Source organism: Thalassophryne amazonica, chromosome 4 (genome assembly GCF_902500255.1).
Source record: "Thalassophryne amazonica chromosome 4, fThaAma1.1, whole genome shotgun sequence".
Taxonomy (NCBI): domain Eukaryota; kingdom Metazoa; phylum Chordata; class Actinopteri; order Batrachoidiformes; family Batrachoididae; genus Thalassophryne; species Thalassophryne amazonica.
The window spans coordinates 137,380,289-137,399,441 of NC_047106.1; the positions used below are offsets into that span (position 1 = coordinate 137,380,289).

Genomic DNA, 19,153 nt, shown 5'->3' on the forward strand with positions numbered 1-19,153 from the left:
TCAGTCATAGATAGTCCAAACTATACCTTTTTGGAATCTTTACGATCAGACAAATAATGTGGTGTAGTTTTCAAAATGATTTGAGCATGTTTAATTTTGACCCCTGCGAACTCTTCAATTGACCCCCTACCTGCCTCCTATTGAAACTTCAAGTAGCCAGTTGTTTTTTTTTTCCAAAAGAGTAATGTCTAAGGAGTATTTGTGCCAACTTTGGTCCTTGTATCACCATTTGCACAATTGTTTCAGTTATCTGCTGCACTAACAAGCTCATCAGGAGAGCTGACTCTGCCCTGGTGGTGGAGCTGGAGTTGATGGTGAAGGTATCAGAGAAGAGGATACTTAGGAAGCTGCTCAGCATCCTGGACACCTCCTCCAACCCCCTGCATGTCACACTGATGCCTTGTCAGAGCACCTTCAGTCATAGACTGAGACCACTGAGGTGCACCACAGAACACCACAGGATGTCTTTCCTACCTGTGGCAATCAGACTCTGTAATCCCTCCCCCTTCTGCAGGATGAATATGTAACTAACAGTTATTCAGAGTTATGTGCAATATTGTCAGACATCTTGTGCAAATGTCTTCCAGTCATTTCACATAAAATTCCTGCACTTATTTTTAAAAAAAAATACATTGTTTACTGTTTCAGTACTCTGGCAAAATAATTTCCTTCAGGATAAATAAAGTTGATCTTATCTTCACCACTATGCTACTGTGATGCCTTTGTGTCAATTTTGAATTTCACTTGGAATTATGAATTTTTTTGTGGACTGACCTTTTGCTTTTACCTGCTGGAGTGAATTTTCGTTTCTTTCTTGCCCAGTGTTGAGCGTATTTTTTGTGCTTTAGCATTTTTGAGTTTTTGCTGCCACCTGGTGGGCTGGCCCGTGCATTTAAATTGCTGTTTGCTGAGGAGACTGTTGCCATTGTTTGTCAATGATGGTTTTCTGTGCAGACAGTGACTGCTTACCTTTTTAGAAATAAATACTTATTTTTTTACATTAATCTGTGTCTCCTCACTCCAGTGGGGTGTTTATGAGTCTGGCTCCGACCAAGAACCGTGATACAACATCTGTATAGGCTGAATTTCTCCACACTCGAAACTGGTTGACTTGAAATTATGTCAGTATGCAACATTCATATGGATGATGAGAAAAAAATCACAACCTTCTTGCCACTTTCCTCTCTTCTCTGAGTGCTGATTGTGGCATTCCTGAGTGGAAACTGTTGACATACACTAAATATAAAATGGGTGAGCAACAGTTGTTAATGGAAAGTGTGTGTGTGTACACATACCAGTCAATGAGGCCAGCACCTTGTTGAATTGCATGTTCCATCTTTCATCAAATTAAAATATTGTTTCCATTGCACAAATGGAAAACGTTCATTATTTGTTTTATATGACACCCAAGTTGATCTGTGTCATTTTATATCACTTAAAATTAGACATGTTTCTTCTGAGGGCAGGAATCAGAGGGCAGGACAACCCAGCAGTTCACTCAGCACTACAGGCAACATGCTGATGCATGGCTGAGTTCAGTGAGAGCCTCTGAGGACCTTAGCAGGCTGTGTAGAGCACATCTGCTGTTTCAGCCCAGCAAAAAAAAAAATGCGATAAGAATTTGTCCAATTCTTCATCTGATAGTGCTTCAACAGACCTAGCCCCCCACTGATAGATTTAGCTTCCTTGTATCATGGAAGCTTTATTTATGAAAAGTTAATGGAGACATACAATAGAGCAAAGTGTATGGGACAAAAATGCATGATGAACAGAACTGAAATGCCCGTACATAATGTAACTCACTCATATATATATATATATATATATATATATATATATATATATATATATATATACTGTGGCATCTGTGCCGACATCTGTGGCATTGTGCTGTGTGATAAAACTGCACCTTTCAGAGTGGCCTTTTATTGTGGGCAGTCTAAGGCACACCTGTGCACTAATCATGGTGTCTAATCAGCATCTTGATATGGCACACCTGTGAGGTGGGATGGATTATCTCAGCAAAGGAGAAGTGCTCACTATCACAGATTTAGACTGGTTTGTGAACAATATTTGAGGGAAATGGTGATATTGTGTATGTGGAAAAAGTTTTAGATCTTTGAGTTCATCTCATACAAAATGGGAGCAAAACCAAAAGTGTTGTGTTTATATTTTTGTTGAGTGTATAATCACTAAGGGCCCTTGGGCAAGGTCTTTGATCCCTCATTGCTCCTGGTGTAGTAAGCACCTTGTATGGCAGCACCCTCACATCGGGGTGAATGTGAGGCATGATTGTAAAGTGAGTTGAGCATCTGATGCAGATGGAAAAGCGCTATATAGATGCAGTTCATTTACCATTTGACTGCTGTCACAAAAATAAGGGAAAAATCGCAGCATAGCATTACTGGACTGACTGAATACGTATGTAGGTTAAAAATATACATTTACTGGCCACGGCACCGAACTGAAACCACTAAAACGTTCAAGGAGTTACTTGTCATTTCCACAAGTTAACATTTGTAGACTTTGCCTGAAAGGAGAGCAGTAGAAGTTAATGTTACTCAGACGTTTTCCCATGACAATTAATTGCATCACTAGTCTACAATGCAAAAATATGTATTAGGATGTGTATTAGTTTGGTCAGTATGTCTGAATGGGGTCCTCACCATGCTACCAGACACTGCTAGTGTCATTTTTGTCTATTCCTGGTTTACTGTGAGGTTTATGGTTTGGCCTGTAGCCTTACATTGTGCACCTCTTTAAGGCCCGGTCGCACGGCACACAGCGTTAGCTGAACGAAGTCCACAAATCGGCGAGATAGAGTGTACGAATGAGCCGGCACTTCTCCCATCACTGAAAAGCCTGCAAGTGCAGAGCGCATAAAAGACCGAAATTAAACCAAAACTAACAAAAGACAACGTTGCAGCCAGAGACGGCATGTGAACGTGCATATATAGTTAAAGTAGTTGATCAAACATTCTTGCCGCTATTGTTTCTGTATGAAAATGTTGATTTTTGTCCCACACATGGATGAATCACGTTCAGCTCGTCGGATCTTTAGTTGTTGAGCCGTTCAGATATCATCAATGTTCATGCAAGACGTCAGATTTGGGAGATTGGACAACAATCAAACGGAACGCTGATGGTATGGGAACTACACAAATGATGAGGAACCATCAAGACAGAAAGCAAAATGGAATATGGACGAATCAAAGTTGTCGTCGGGATTTGTTCACATTTTTCTACAGTTTGAAAATTGTGACGAAGCACCAGCTACAGGAACGAAGCAAGACGACAGTTAAACGATGTCTCTGAAAGTCGACGTAAGTCCAGATTTCTTGTTTTGTTTTAGCTTCGGTGTCCATTGTTAGTGCCGTGTGACCGGGACTTCAGCCCATGACAACATTAGCTTTCTAAGTCAATACTGAACTGATCCAAACCATTATTGGCTCAAGTGAAAAGCTTCACCCAAAAACATCTAAAATATAGTCCAGGTTGAAGAATCCCAGAATTTCCATTTAGCACAGCTTCATGTGTTTTATGAAACGCCCCAGTCTGATAGGCCTCCTATCATCACTGTTTGTTGTATGATAAGTCCTGTCATCACCGCCTTCCCTGCATGTTTTCATTTCTACCTCTTCGCCTCATGTCTGACTATTGAATTCTGGTGTTTTCCAGCTTTTAATTGGCTGAACACACCTTTACTGAGTTCATTAGCTTGGGTGGAGCAGGAAGTTCAGAAGCAGAGCAAGTGTCCTCTAGGATCTGAACTGGGAACCCCTGCACTTTACTGTTAATGCCGCCAATGTTAGGAAACTATACTTTTTATTTATTTATTTCAGTACATTGTTGTATTTTTCGGGGGTGCCAACTGGACACTGTAGTGTTAGATATATTTGTGTGTTCAATTATGGTTTTCTTTATTTGTTTTCTGTACTTGTTTTGGTATTAAGATAGTTATTTCATTTAGGATTATACTTTTAGTTTTCATTTGTATTCTCACTTTCCTTTGTTCTTTCTTGGTATGTGCATGTAGAACTGGATTTAATCAGTTTGTACCACTTAGGATAAGGAGAGTTAGGTTACAATTATAAATCATATGTCTCCCATAATTGCGCGGGCCTGGGGCAGGGGGATGGACCACCCTTGAATGCTCATGGGGCCAATAAGAGATGGATTTTCACGCATATGTAATCCTGTATAAAAACTGCTTGTATTCATTGTTCTTAGTTCTGTAAGAGCGGATCTTGTCTGTAAGACAGGTTCTTGCAGGGCCCAGGCCTGATTATTTTTGCTGTGACTTTGATTAAATTTAAAAGCGCGGAATAGTTTGAGTTTGTACTTTGTAAGGGGCAGTATTACAGAAAGAACTGGGGGAAGAATTAACAGTAGTCTCGTTTGAGGGTGAGCAATGAAAGAGCGTATGATGCAAAAACATACTTCCGGGGACAGCCCCATTATCGCCCATTCACTTGTCTGTCCCCATCAGAAACACGGCACTTTCTCTGAGTTTATGGGCAAATTACATGGCAAACAAAGTGAAAATGCAAAGAAAAAGTGATGATGTGGTGGAAAGCAGACGTGTGTTGTGGTTTCTTTATGATCCGGAGCTCAAACGTGTTGAAGCGGTTGTGCAGGCGTCGATGACAGACCACAGCTACTCTGTCCACCTTTAACTCCTCATTATTTACATTAAATCTTGCTAACACTTACTGACGGCCTCTGCCATTCCCTTCTCCACTGGGAACTGAAAAAAACTGCACATTTCGGGAATTCTTTGGTGATTCCAGCCGAAAACTAAACAGTATACCATTTTTCTGTTCAAAGTGATGTGTTTGTGTTGTGAAGTGGCAAAATGTGCCCAGAAGTGGTCAAATCCCACAATATCACGCAGGGGTTCAAACGAGACTGCGCTGCCCCATTTCCCGCAGATCTATGGTTTCCCACATTTCTTGTCTTGCCAGGAAATGTTTTCGAGATCAGTTTAAATCCAGTGTAAAATTCTGGGGGGTTGATCTCGGGGCCAACTCCAGCTCCACTCACCATGGCTTGTAGGTAAGTCATGTGCTTCATTTATTTTGGTAAACAGTCCCCTCTATGTCACAAGAGACCTTTTCGTGGGTGTGTCTTTCCCACAGCGAATCAAAGCGCCACTTGGTCAAGCAATCACGCACCTGTCTTTGGGCAGTTTTATTCATTCCTCTTTGCAGCACCTCTCAAGCTCCATCAGGTTGGATGGGGAGCGTCGGTGCACAGACATTTCCAGATCTCTCCAGAGATGTTCAATCAGATTCAGGTCCGGACTCTGGCTGGGCCACTCAAGGACACAGTTATTCTGAAGACATTTCCCATCCGACCTGATGGAGCTTGAGAGGAGAAGAATGGGCAAAAAGATAGGTGCACCAAGCTCGTGGCATCATATTCAAGAAGACTTGAGGCTGCCAAAGGTGCATCAACAAAGTACTGAGCAAAGGGTGTGAATACTTACGTACAAGTGATTTCTTAGTTTTTATTTGTAAAAAATTTGCAAAATAAACTTTTTCCCATGTCATTATGGGGTGTTGCAAGTAGAATTTTGCAGGGAAAAAATTATTTCATCCATTTTGGAATAAGGCTGTAACAAGAAAATGTTGAATAAGTGAGGCAGCGGGAATACTTTCTGGATGCACCATAGGTACATGTGATTTCTTTGTTTTTATTTTTAATGCATTTGCAAAACAAACAAAAAATTTTTCACGTCATTGTGGGGTGTTGTGTGGGGAATTTTGTGGGGTGTGTGCCTGGACTTGGAACATAATAAAAAAATCATCGGTGTTTATTTTTAAACACCTGTTAGTAGGATTATGTCAAAACTACTGCACAGAATTTGACATTTTCACCACAGATCAATATTAGGCCATGGAAGACCCCACTGAAGTTTGGAGGTGATCTGTTGGGAGTTACCCAGATCAACATGCAGGTTCTGCAGCAGAAACATACACCATCATGATGTAAAACCAAGATCAAGAACACACTATTTTGTTTCAGCTTGTGAATTAAATATCAGATTGCAACATTTTGATCAGTCGGATCATTCTGGATCAGCATGCAGTTATTGCATCGTGTTGTGTGATCCGGATCCACGTAAAGTCCGGGTCACGACATTAATATCTTCTGAGTCGTCGTCAACCCTTGGTGGATGTCAGAACTCTTAGATTGCTCGTTTCCAAATGAAATGCAAAATTTACTTTGACATGACGAGGACTTGGACCACCTAGCGTTTGCTCAGGAGTCCCCTCCCCCCTTATAGTCAATTTCCTGTTGTTTTGCATTTCTTCCCTTGAAGCCCAGAAGTGAAAACTGAATCTGCTTGGTTGTTGTCTGTCAAAACCCATGTGTTTTCTTGGGGATTCAGTTTAGCAACATGTAAGCAAAACCACGTGACCACAGCCTGGCATTCACATCAGAACAAAGGGGGGGGGGGTTCCCATCATGGATACCAGCATTCTGAAAGGTTTGGGTTGAACTCTGCTCAAATAAAAAGCTTAATTCTGCCAAACGTACATGGAATTATTTGCTATAACTCTGCTGAATGATCCTGTAACTATTTTTGTCAACAAATTTGAAGGAGGTGTCACTCAAAGTGCTGACATGGCAAAATTCTGAGTGATTTGAAGTGTCTGACATTATCGATCTAAGTATGTAGACTGTCAACAGGAACAAATAAACAGCAAACTGTGAGCTGCCTGCAGCAAGCAAGAGCTGAGATAACCTTATAGCTGCAGATAAACAGGCCTCATGTTTGAATTTCTTGGCACCACGTGGTATCGATGCTGAAAATGGCACCTGAGCTCATTTGTGGTCATGTGGGAAAAGCATATGTAACAAGGTGAAGTATTACGAGCAAACGTCAGCCATGATATTGTGGCCGTGTGGCTGGTTTCTGTGGACGTGATCCAGCATGTAGGTGCCTCAGTATTTAGGATCCCAGCGGCAGAAGGTCTAAGGTGGTTCTGATGTATACAGCAGTGTGCAGGCTCCCAGACAGGACGTGTAGTACTTTGACTACCAATATATATACAGTACATCCCAACTGCGCCAAAATATGTGTATTTGGAACCTGCACGCGTGTCTTCATCCAAATAGGTGTATTGAATCTCCTGGTTTACAAGCAGCTGCACCTAATACATACAAATACATCGAGTCGTCACGTAGTTTACACTCAGCAGAACCATGCAGTTATATACTGTACAGCTGTTACTACATAGCAATATCCAAGAGTACAAGACCAGCCACGTTAGCATTTTTATATCAATCAACAACTTTATTAACAAATGTTAAAGAAGGAAACAATATACATTAAGTTGTGTATGAAAAAAAATATCACAAAACAATTTCATGACTACTGCTGCACAAATGACAATCTGCAGGGGGCTTTTCGTCAACTTCATTTTTTTGTTGGATGCTTGAGTTCTCCATGCAAAGGGGACAACTGCTTAGTTTGATCCAAAGTAGCTGACCACTCCATTGCCTTTACGGCCATCGAAGAAGAAGAAATTCCTGTGAGGAGCATCCCTGTGGGACAGAGCCTGATGGAATACAGAACAAGAGTCAACAGGAGCTGACAAATCTCCCCCCGGTCCCCACAAATCAAATCAGTCATACAAAAAGTCTGCCCATGTTCACACCTATGCTAAATATGAATGAAACTGGTCAACTGGTTCTTGAGATATCAAACTAAGAACAATGGCAATGACAATATCTTTGAATATCTCACTGTGACCTTGAAATTTCACCCCAAGGTCACTGTAATTGAGTGCTGTCGGGGATCACCAAAGTACACACCTATACCAAATATGAATGAAACTGGTGAATTGGTTCTTGCGCTATGGCGCTAACAAGTGAAAACCGACATGTTGGTCGCTATATATCCCCCCGTATTTCATACCAGGGATAATAAAAAGTGAGCAGACCCATGACACATACACAGAGCTAAATGATTTATCACACTCTTTGATAATGATTCCACACTCTGTCATAGTTTCAGATTGTGACAATTTTATACAAACCTAATCAGAAGTTAGGATGGTATGGAAAATGCACAAGAAAAAAACAAAAAACAGAAAGCCGTGATTCTCACATATACTTTGACTTTTCAGTTCATACAGAATGAAGTCAAGATAATCCATGTTATTTCTGGTCAACTTCATTTCATTGTTAACACAATGCATATAATTCAGGCCTGCAACACAAAAAACGTTTAGATGCTAAAGCATTTATGCCTTTGTAATGTTGTTATTAAGTCTCACAACACCTAAAAGATGTCTTGGTATTGAAGATACAAAGCGATGACACGTTTCAGGTATTTTGTTCCATTCTTCTTGCAAACCCATCTTGACATGTACAACAGTAGTGGGTCATTGTTGCATTCTTGTTTCAACACATTCTCTATGTGGGACAGGACAAGACTGCAGGCAGGTCAGTATCCATCGTATACTTTATTCTATGGCCAGTCCAGTGGGCCGCTTCAGGTTAAACCCATTCACACATAAATGTGTGTGTCTCGGCTCTTGCTTGCCTCTACTGGTGGTTGGCTCTCACTGCGGTATTGTATCACTTCCTGTTCCGGAGCACAGCGGTGTTTTGCTGTATCTGTTAGCTGTTTAATCTGCGCAGTTAGATTGATCTAGTTACCTAGATAACGATTTGTTTCACAGTGTAATCTTCACGTGCCTTAACTAAAGCACTCCCTCTGCTGAATCACCTCTAAATTATTTACACATTATTCACTTTGTGTGTTTTTAGGAATCCGCTAGCTTAGCGCAGCTACTAGCTCTTAGCCAGTTTAGCATGGCGGCTTCTCCTGTCTCCCCCGCACTTTTCTGCTCTGGGTGTGAAATGTTTAGTTATTCCTCGGCCTCCTTTAGCAGTAATGGTACTTGTAATAAGTGTAGCTTATTCGTAGCTTTGGAGGCTAGACTGGGCGAATTGGAGACTCGGCTCTGCACCGTGGAAAATTCTACAGCTAGCCAGGCCCCTGTAGTCGGTGCGAACCAAGGTAGCATAGCCGCCGTTAGTTCCCTTCCAGCAGATCCCGAGCAGCCAGGAAAGCAGGCCGACTGGGTGACTGTGAGGAGGAATCGTAGCCCTAAACAGAAGCCCCGTGTACACCGCCAACCCGTTCACATTTCTAACCGTTTTTTCCCCACTCGGTGACACACCCACCGAGGATCAAACTCTGGTTATTGGCGACTCTGTTTTGAGAAATGTGAAGTTGGCGACACCAGCAACCATAGTCAATTGTCTTCCGGGGGCCAGAGCAGGCGACACTGAAGGAAATTTGAAACTGCTGGCTAAGGCTATGCGTAAATTTGGTAAGATTGTAATTCACGTCGGCAGTAATGACACCCGGTTACGCCAATCGGAGGTCACTAAAATTAACATTGAATCGGTGTGTAACTTTGCAAAAACAATGTCGGACTCTGTAGTTTTCTCTGGGCCCCTCCCCATGTTGTAGCCGCATGTACTCCTTGAATTGCTGGCTGTCTGAGTGGTGTCCAAAAAATGAGGTGGGGTTCATAGATAATTGGCAAAGCTTCTGGGGAAAACCTGGTCTTGTTAGGAGAGACGGCATCCATCCCACTTTGGATGGAGCAGCTCTCATTTCTAGAAATCTGGCCAATTTTCTTAAATCCTCCAAACCGTGACTATCCAGGGTTGGGACCAGGAAGCAGAGTTGTAGTCTTACACACCTCTCTGCAGCTTCTCTCCCCCTGCCATCCCCTCATTACCCCATCCCCGTAGAGACGCTGCCTGCTCCCAGACCACCAATAACCAGCAAAAATCTATTTAAGCATTAAAAATTCAAAAAGAAAAAATAATATAGCACCTTCAACTGCACCACAGACTAAAACAGTTAAATGTGGTCTATTAAACATTAGGTCTCTCTCTTCTATGTTCCTGTTAGTAAATGATATAATAATTGATCAACATATTGATTTATTCTGCCTTACAGAAACCTGGTTACAGCAGGATGAATATGTTAGTTTAAATGAGTCAACACCCCCGAGTCACACTAACTGCCAGAACGCTCGTAGCACGGGCCGAGGCAGAGGATTAGCAGCAATCTTCCATTCCAGCTTATTAATTAATCCAAAACCCAGACAGAGCTTTAATTCATTTGAAAGCTTGACTCTTAGTCTTGTCCATCCAAATTGGAAGTCCCAAAAACCAGTTTTATTTGTTATTATCTATCATCCACCTGGTCGTTACTGTGAGTTTCTCTGTGAATTTTCAGACCTTTTGTCTGACTTAGTGCTTAGCTCAGATAAGATAATTATAGTGGGCGATTTTAACATCCACACAGATGCTGAGAATGACAGCCTCAACACTGCATTTAATCTATTAAATCAAATCAAATTAAATCAATTTTACTTATATAGCGCCAAATCACAACGAACAGTTGCCCCAAGGCGCCTTATATTGTAAGGCAAGGCCATACAATAATTACGGAAAAACCCCAACGGTCAAAACGACCCCCTGTGAGCAAGCACTTGTCTATTATTAGACTCAGTTGGCTTTGCTCAAAATGTAATCATATCTTAGATCTTGTTCTGACTTATGGTATGGAAATTGAAGACTTATCAGTATTCCCTGAAAACTCCCTTCTGTCTGATCACTTCTTAATAACATTTACTCTGATGGACTACCCAGCAGTGGGGAATAAGTTTCATTACACTAGAAGTCTTTCAGAAAGCGCTGTATCTAGGTTTAAGGATATGATTCCTTCTTTATGTTCTCTAATGCCATATACCAACACAGTGCAGAGTAGCTACCTAAACTCTGTAAGTGAGATAGAGTATCTCGTCAATAGTTTTACATCCTCATTGAAGACAACTTTGGATGCTGTAGCTCTTCTGAAAAAGAGAGCTTTAAATCAGAAGTGCCTGACTCTGTGGTATAACTCACAAACTCACAGCTTAAAGCAGATAACCCGTAAGTTGGAGAGGAAATGGCGTCTCACTAATTTAGAAGCTCTTCACTTAGCCTGGGAAAAGAGTCTGTTGCTCTATAAAAAAGCCCTCCGTAAAGCTAGGACATCTTACTACTCATCACTAATTGAAGAAAATAAGAACAACCCCAGGTTTCTTTTCAGCACTGTAGCCAGGCTGACAAAGAGTCAGAGCTCTATTGAGCCGAGTATTCCTTTCACTTTAACTAGTAATGACTTCATGACTTTCTTTGCTAATAAAATTCTAACTATTAGAGAAAAAATTACTCATAACCATCACAAAGACATATCGTTATCTTTGGCATCTTCAGTGATGCCGGTATTTGGTTAGACTCTTTCTCTCCGATTGTTCTGTCTGAGTTATTTTCATTAGTTACTTCCTCCAAACCATCAACATGTCTATTAGACCCCATTCCTACCAGGCTGCTCAAGGAAGCCCTACCATTAATTAATGCTTCGATCTTAAATATGATCAATCTATCTTTATTAGTTGGCTATGTACCACAGGCTTTTAAGGTGGCAGTAATTACACCATTACTTAAAAAGCCATCACTTGACCCAGCTATCTTAGCTAATTATAGGCCAATCTCCAACCTTCCTTTTCTCTCAAAAATTCTTGAAAGGGTAGTTGTAAAACCGCTAACTGATCATCTGCAGAGGAATGGTCTACTTGAAGAGTTTCAGTCAGGTTTTAGAATCCATCATAGTACAGAAACAGCATTAGTGAAGGTTACAAATGTTCTTCTTATGGCCTCAGACAGTGGACTCATCTCTGTGCTTGTTCTGTTAGACCTCAGTGCTGGTTTTGATACTGTTGACCATAAAATTTTATTACAGAGATTAGAGAATGCCATAGGTATTAAAGGCACTACGCTGCAGTGGTTTGAATCATATTTATCTAATAGATTACAATTTGTTCATGTAAATGGGGAATCTTCTTCACAGACTAAGGTTAATTATGGAGTTCCACAAGGTTCTGTGCTAGGACCAATTTTATTCACTTTATACATGTTTCCCTTAGGCAGTATTATTAGACAGCATTGCTTAAATTTTCATTGTTACGCAGATGATACCCAGCTTTATCTATCCATGAAGCCAGAGGACACACACCAATTAGCTAAACTGCAGGATTGTCTTACAGACATAAAGACATGGATGACCTCTAATTTCCTGCTTTTAAACTCAGATAAAACTGAAGTTATTGTACTTGGCCCCACAAATCTTAGAAACATGGTGTCTAACCAGATCCTTACTCTGGATGGCATTACCCTGACCTCTAGTAATACTGTGAGAAATCTTGGAGTCATTTTTGATCAGGATATGTCATTCAAAGCGCATATTAAACAAATATGTAGGACTGCTTTTTTGCATTTACGCAATATCTCTAAAATCAGAAAGGTCTTGTCTCAGAGTGATGCTGAAAAACTAATTCATGCATTTATTTCCTCTAGGCTGGACTATTGTAATTCATTATTATCAGGTTGTCCTAAAAGTTCCCTAAAAAGCCTTCAGTTAATTCAAATGCTGCAGCTAGAGTACTGACGGGGACTAGAAGGAGAGAGCATATCTCACCCATATTGGCCTCTCTTCATTGGCTTCCTGTTAATTCTAGAATAGAATTTAAAATTCTTCTTCTTACTTATAAGGTTTTGAATAATCAGGTCCCATCTTATCTTAGGGACCTCGTAGTACCATATCACCCCAATAGAGCGCTTCGCTCTCAGACTGCAGGCTTACTTGTAGTTCCTAGGGTTTGTAAGAGTAGAATGGGAGGCAGAGCCTTCAGCTTTCAGGCTCCTCTCCTGTGGAACCAGCTCCCAATTCAGATCAGGGAGACAGACACCCTCTCTACTTTTAAGATTAGGCTTAAAACTTTCCTTTTTGCTAAAGCTTATAGTTAGGGCTGGATCAGGTGACCCTGAACCATCCCTTAGTTATGCTGCTATAGACGTAGACTGCTGGGGGGTTCCCATGATGCACTGTTTCTTTCTCTTTTTGCTCTGTATGCACCACTCTGCATTTAATCATTAGTGATCGATCTCTGCTCCCCTCCACAGCATGTCTTTTTCCTGGTTCTCTCCCTCAGCCCCAACCAGTCCCAGCAGAAGACTGCCCCTCCCTGAGCCTGGTTCTGCTGGAGGTTTCTTCCTGTTAAAAGGGAGTTTTTCCTTCCCACTGTTGCCAAGTGCTTGCTCACAGGGGGTCGTTTTGACCGTTGAGGATTTTCCGTAATTATTGTATGGCTTTGCCTTACAATATAAAGTGCCTTGGGGCAACTGTTTGTTGTGATTTGGCGCTATATAAAAAAATTGATTGATTGATTGATTGATGGTCAACAAGTCAAGGATTATTCTCATACCAGTTTCACTTTATCTTCCTTATCATTCAAATAATTGCGTTGGAGGCAGAACTTTTCAGCTGACCCCATATCTTGGGTTTATACCGTCTACAATGAAACAGAAGTAAAAGTAAATGTAAGAATTACTCTTTTTTTTTCAGTTTCCTTACCATCCCAAGTTTTCTGATTTGGGGTTGTGCTTTTTATGCCCAACTGAGCGAATCCTCAAAGGGGGATTATGTTGTGGCAATTTCCATCCGTCCGTCCCAAAAAAAAGTATAAGTGTTCTGAAATCATCAACTCTCTCACTTTAAGGAGGAATTTTGTTTAACTTGGTACAAGTTCTTGTTGTTGGTTGGTAATACGCATATTATCATATTGTTGGAGTTGGGCCCATTTTACCAGAGTTATATGGCCCTTGATTAACAAACCTAGACACTGCCAGGTTCACGAGTTGGTCTCTGCATTCTGAAATCAACTATCACATACCTTGAAATTATATCAGAACGTAGCAAGCACTTGTACCAAAGCAGTTTTTGGCAACAGATATTGTGCTCTCAGAGCGCTCTTGTTGGGGTTTTCAAAACGTAGTGTCCAGGGAAGCACCTAAATGTTGTGATCCAACTTTTTGGGATAGAAAGTGAAGATTCATAATCCAAACTGTGCTGTTTTGATCAGTACAGGAACTATCATTCCCACACAGTATTGTCACTGTGGGGCATCTAAGGGCAGGCGTTATAAGCTTCAGCCTGCACCATTTTGGTCCATTTATTCTACATAACTGAATGGGGGTGATGGGGAACAAAACATTCATGTGGTGAGTGAGTGAGTGGGTGAGTGGGTGCTATACCTTAACAACTTCCTGTCCCAGGACGCCCCCCACCACAGCACAAACTGGTGACATCTCACTGAAACAGTAGCTTGAACAAATAGCACATGGAAAGATGCACTTTAAAAAATGTTCAGTGCTGCACCCAAATAGAACTTAGATCACGTAGAAGATGTTAGCAGCAATAAAGACTGTTCAAAATTTGCACTGTGCATAATTTCTCCAATCACAGCCACAGAAGCCTAGAACTTCTCCTGGGTTGTCTGGGTGGCTTTCCTCACTCTTTTTCTTCTTGCATAGTCACTCAGTTTTTGAGAACTGTCTACTCCACACAGATTTACCATCGAGTGTCATACTGTTCGTTAAACAGGGGGCAACACACGGTATTAAGAACAGGGGCATGTAAACATTGGATCAGGGTCATTTGGGTAGTTTCTGTTCTTGTCATTATGATTTAAAAAGAGGAAACAGTTGTTTGACAATAAATGGCTTCACCCAACAACTAACCATGAGTGAAAATAAAGTTTTTTTGTGCTATCATTCATATTCTCTGAAAAATGGCCAAAAAATAAATAAACAAATAAAAATAAAAATTCTGCCAGAGTATGTAAACTTTTGAGCACAACTGTATGTCATCCTGACATCAAACAGGGTTGTGTTTCAGGTGCACTTTGTCAGACTACCAGAGCAGAAAACTACAATTCATCATTTTTAATATTATACAAGAACTGATGTTTTTCCAGCCACGTTATTCTCTTTCCTCTTTCACTCAAACTTGTTGCTAATATTTTAACAGCAAAAAGAAACTAGAGTTTCCAGAGGAAGGCCACTTCAAGTATTATCACATAATCATATTAAGTCAGACTGAAACTCAGCACTCTGTTGCTGTGATGTGGCAGCGTTCATCTCAAACCCCCATCCACACGCATCTGCTTCGGTTCAGTTGGGTTCCCAATAGAAAAAACTCTGAACCCACCCTGCCATAACCCATCTGCAAGCACACATGGTCATCCTGGAGCATGCTGGACACTATAGCTGGACTATCAAGATTAGCAGGACAATCGGGAACAATAAATTTTGACGCTGATAGATGTCATCGGGAACACAACCGGGTCATCGACAAGCTCAAGGCAACTTATCCAAGCCATCTGCAACAGCTTGTGAACCCTGCTGCAAGCTGACAGCATTAGACTTGTACCAAACACTGATGCAGATCTGTACTCCATCTGTTATCTTAAACCTCAGAGCGGCAGCGCAGAGAGCAGGTGGTGAAATTGTCCATCCTGTGAACAGGTGTCACCAGAGGCAAGGTCACCGCCAGTTTCAGCTCTGCCTCTTTTTGCAGTTTACTTCCGAATTTATATCTGAAGCCTAACAGGAACATGTGGACACCAGCACTTAATGACTGTGTTGTCAAATTTTGTCAAAACTTTCAAATTTATACCTGATAAAATCATCATTCAAGATGTCACATTTCACTCCCAAGGCGTAAAGGACGTCATTACGGATCTGTTCCAGGAGCTTACTGTCCTCTGCAAAGCACTGTGGCTCAGGGTCACGACCTTTGTCTGTACGGAACTTCAACAGAACTGGCAAAAAAAAAAAAGAAAAAAAAAGAAAAAGAAAAAAATGAACAGAGCTCAGAAAACAGGTCAAATATAATCAGGGGAAGACAAACGGGGAGAAAATCATGACAGATACAATATTGCAGGTGGGTTTAACTCACCTGTAAACCTGCTACAGTAGTGTTCAGAATAATAGTAGTGCTATGTGACTAAAAAGATTAATCCAGGTTTTGAGTATATTTCTTATTGTTACATGGGAAACAAGATACCAGTAGATTCAGTAGATTCTCACAAATCCAACAAGACCAAGCATTCATGATATGCACACTCTTAAAGCTATGAAATTGGGCTATTAGTTAAAAAAAAAAAAGTAGAAAAGGGGGTGTTCACAATAATAGTAGTGTGGCATTCAGTCAGTGAGTTCGTCAATTTTGTGGAACAAACAGGTGTGAATCAGGTGTCCCCTATGTAAGGATGAAGCCAGCACCTGTTGAACATGCTTTTCTCTTTGAAAGCCTGAGGAAAATGGGATGTTCAAGACATTGTTCAGAAGAACAGCGTAGTTTGATTAAAAAGTTGATTGGAGAGGGCAAAACCTATATGCAGGTGCAAAAAATTATAGGCTGTTCATCTACAATGATCTCCAATGCTTTAAAATGGACAAAAAAAAAAAAAAAAAAACAGAGATGCGTGGAAGCAAATGGAAAACAACCATCAAAATGGATAGAAGAATAACCAGAATGGCAAAGGCTCACCCATTGATCAACTCCAGGATGATCAAAGACAGTCTGGAGTTACCTGTAAGTGCTGTGACAGTTAGAAGATGCCTGTGTGAAGCTAATTTATTTGCAAGAATCCCCCGCAAAGTCCCTCTGTTAAATAAAAGACATGTGCAGAAGAGGTTACAATTTGCCAAAGAACACATCAACTGGCCTAAAGAGAAATGGAGGAATATTTTGTGGACAGATGAGAGTAAAATTGTTCTTTTTGGGTTCAAGGGCTGCAGACAGTTTGTGAGACGACCCCCAAACTCTGAATTCAAGCCACAGTTCACAGTGAAGACAGTGAAGCATGGTGGTGCAAGCATCATGATATGGGCATGTTTCTCCTACTGTGGTGTTGGTCCTATGTATCGCATACCAGGTATCATGGATCAGTTTGGATATGTCAAAATACTTGAAGAGGTCATGTTGCCTTATGCTGAAGAGGACATGCCCTTGAAATGGGTGTTTCAACAAGACAATGACCCCAAGCACACTAGTAAACCAGCAAAATCTTGGTTCCAAACCAACAAAATAAATGCCTCGCAGATGTGAAGAAATCATGAAAAACTGTGGTTATACAACTAAATACTAGTTTAGTGATTCACAGGATTGCTAAAAAAGCAGTTTGAACATAATAGTTTTGAGTTTGTAGCATCAACAGCAGATGCTGCTATTATTGTGAACACCCCCTTTTCTACTTTTTTTTTTACTAATAGCCCAATTTCATAGCCTTAAGAGTGTGCATATCATGAATGCTTGGTCTTGTTGGATTTGTGAGAATCTACTGAATCTACTGGTACCTTGTTTCCCATGTAACAATAAGAAATATACTCAAAACCTGGATTAATCTTTTTAGTCACATAGCACTACTATTATTCTGAACACTACTGAATATGCATATATCTGATGGATTATTGCTCACTGTAACTTCTGACTTCTGTAGGAATGTGTTGTAACTACTGAGCACTGTGAAGTACGCGTTGCAAAAGAGTATAAGTCACAGTTTTTTCTGTATTATCAGCTTTCTAATTTGAGATTTTTGTGCACTGTTGTAGTGAACTTTTTATTGGCATTTATTCATTATTAATTTATTTTGTTTAATGCTTCGATTCCTGGGACAGTCCTATATAAATAGTCATTGTAATTATTATTATTAATGACTGTAATTGTTCAGTATACAAGTCGCACCAGTGCATAACTTGCAGGAGCTCCCAAACTCAAAAATAACTAAATAAATAATAATTGCAACTTATACAACCTTCTAACCCTACAAACCATGCTTCACAAAAAAACAAAACAAAGTGTGCTCACACGTACTCAGACATGGAGGCACACACACTGAATGCCAACAGACAGTTACTAAATACTGACTGATGCAGGTGACGGAGCTGTGAGCAATATTTCAATCAGACTGTGATTAACCGACTTCTCCAGCTGCTCTGACACACACCTCTCCCCCGTACTTCCTGCCTGTCCATTAAGCTAAACCACAGGAGGAAGTCAAGTCCTCCCACAGCCATTTCCATCAGGCTACAAACACCCTCGAGTTGTAGTGAATTATTTTCACAGCTCGGCTCTGCTGGGTTTTTTCAGCAATTCTCTGTTAGCAGGAAATCAAGATCTATTTTAAAAGAAAATGATGTGGATATGGAACAACGACAGCATCTCTCTCCTCCGCAATAGATAAATGATATTCTTGACTGATCAAAGTCAAGGAAACTATTTCATATGGCCTCTAACTGCTTCAAGTAACACACTATATTCTTATTACCTGTTACTGTAAATGTGTAGGAGGCCAGAACAAAACATTTACATTTCAAATGTACCAAATGAATAGCGCAAGTTACCGAAGTCTGTTATCTAAAACCTTCGTAGCTGACTGTGAGGAGCGTGTCAGTTCTTACATCTATTCTAATTATTCCCTAGTTGTGAATTTAAAATAAAATAAAATTAAAAAAATCAAGCGTTCAAATGTGTGTAAAGAGATTTTTTTTTCTGGGTGCAGGACTCATCCTCGAGTGAATTTATGCATCAGGATGTCATCTTTTCTCATGATGGTCAAAACTGCTCTTTCAACATTTACAACCTGATGAACTGCAGAGATTATCTTAAATTATGAAATTATCCTAAAAATGAGTCCACTATTTTGACTGAATCTGTGGGAAAACTGTTTCTTCTTCAATGTTCCAACATAACAACAAGAGCAGCTGTGCAGATTTTGGTTTGGAAAAAAATATTTTTAATCAATTAAATACATTGACTTGAAAGAAATTAATGCACCAGTTCCATTAAACTTCAGCTGAAATTGATTTATGGTCATTTCATCAGGATTTCAGTTTGAAACTACATTTCTGTCTGTAATCAGGTACTTTGCCTGTTCCCAACCATCAAGCAGAACTAAACAGTGAACTAAAGCCAGTGGAACCCAAGAAAGGTAAAGAAATGTACTTTTGACTTCTCTTTAATCAGTTCTTTCTGCAGAATACAGACCTCCTCACTTAAAGACACTGGTGCTGGCACAAGTGGCTGTGGCTCAGCAGATGGAAAACCTGGAGCTTTCCACAGCTCAAGGCTAGTTCCCTGTTTGCTCCCGCACTCAGCTGAGATGTTCAGTCTAAAGTGTGAAAAGTCCTCATGTTCAATCTCACTCGCTCATCTTTAACCGCT

At 40.5% G+C, this 19,153-nt stretch overlaps 1 protein-coding gene across 1 annotated transcript in view; it reads right to left on the reverse strand.

Moving 5' to 3' along the window:
• Positions 1 to 7,408: 7,408 nt before the first annotated feature.
• Positions 7,409 to 19,153, reverse strand: part of sae1 (SUMO1 activating enzyme subunit 1) — a 45,680-nt gene continuing 33,935 nt past the window's right edge. Inside the window, exons 7-9 of the mRNA XM_034168661.1 lie at positions 15,602 to 15,746; positions 14,179 to 14,248; positions 7,409 to 7,568 (exon numbers count right to left, since the gene is read on the reverse strand). Coding sequence (XP_034024552.1) covers positions 7,476 to 7,568; positions 14,179 to 14,248; positions 15,602 to 15,746 — 308 coding nt within the window. The 3' untranslated portion in view covers positions 7,409 to 7,475. The remainder of the gene's footprint in view (positions 7,569 to 14,178; positions 14,249 to 15,601; positions 15,747 to 19,153) is intronic.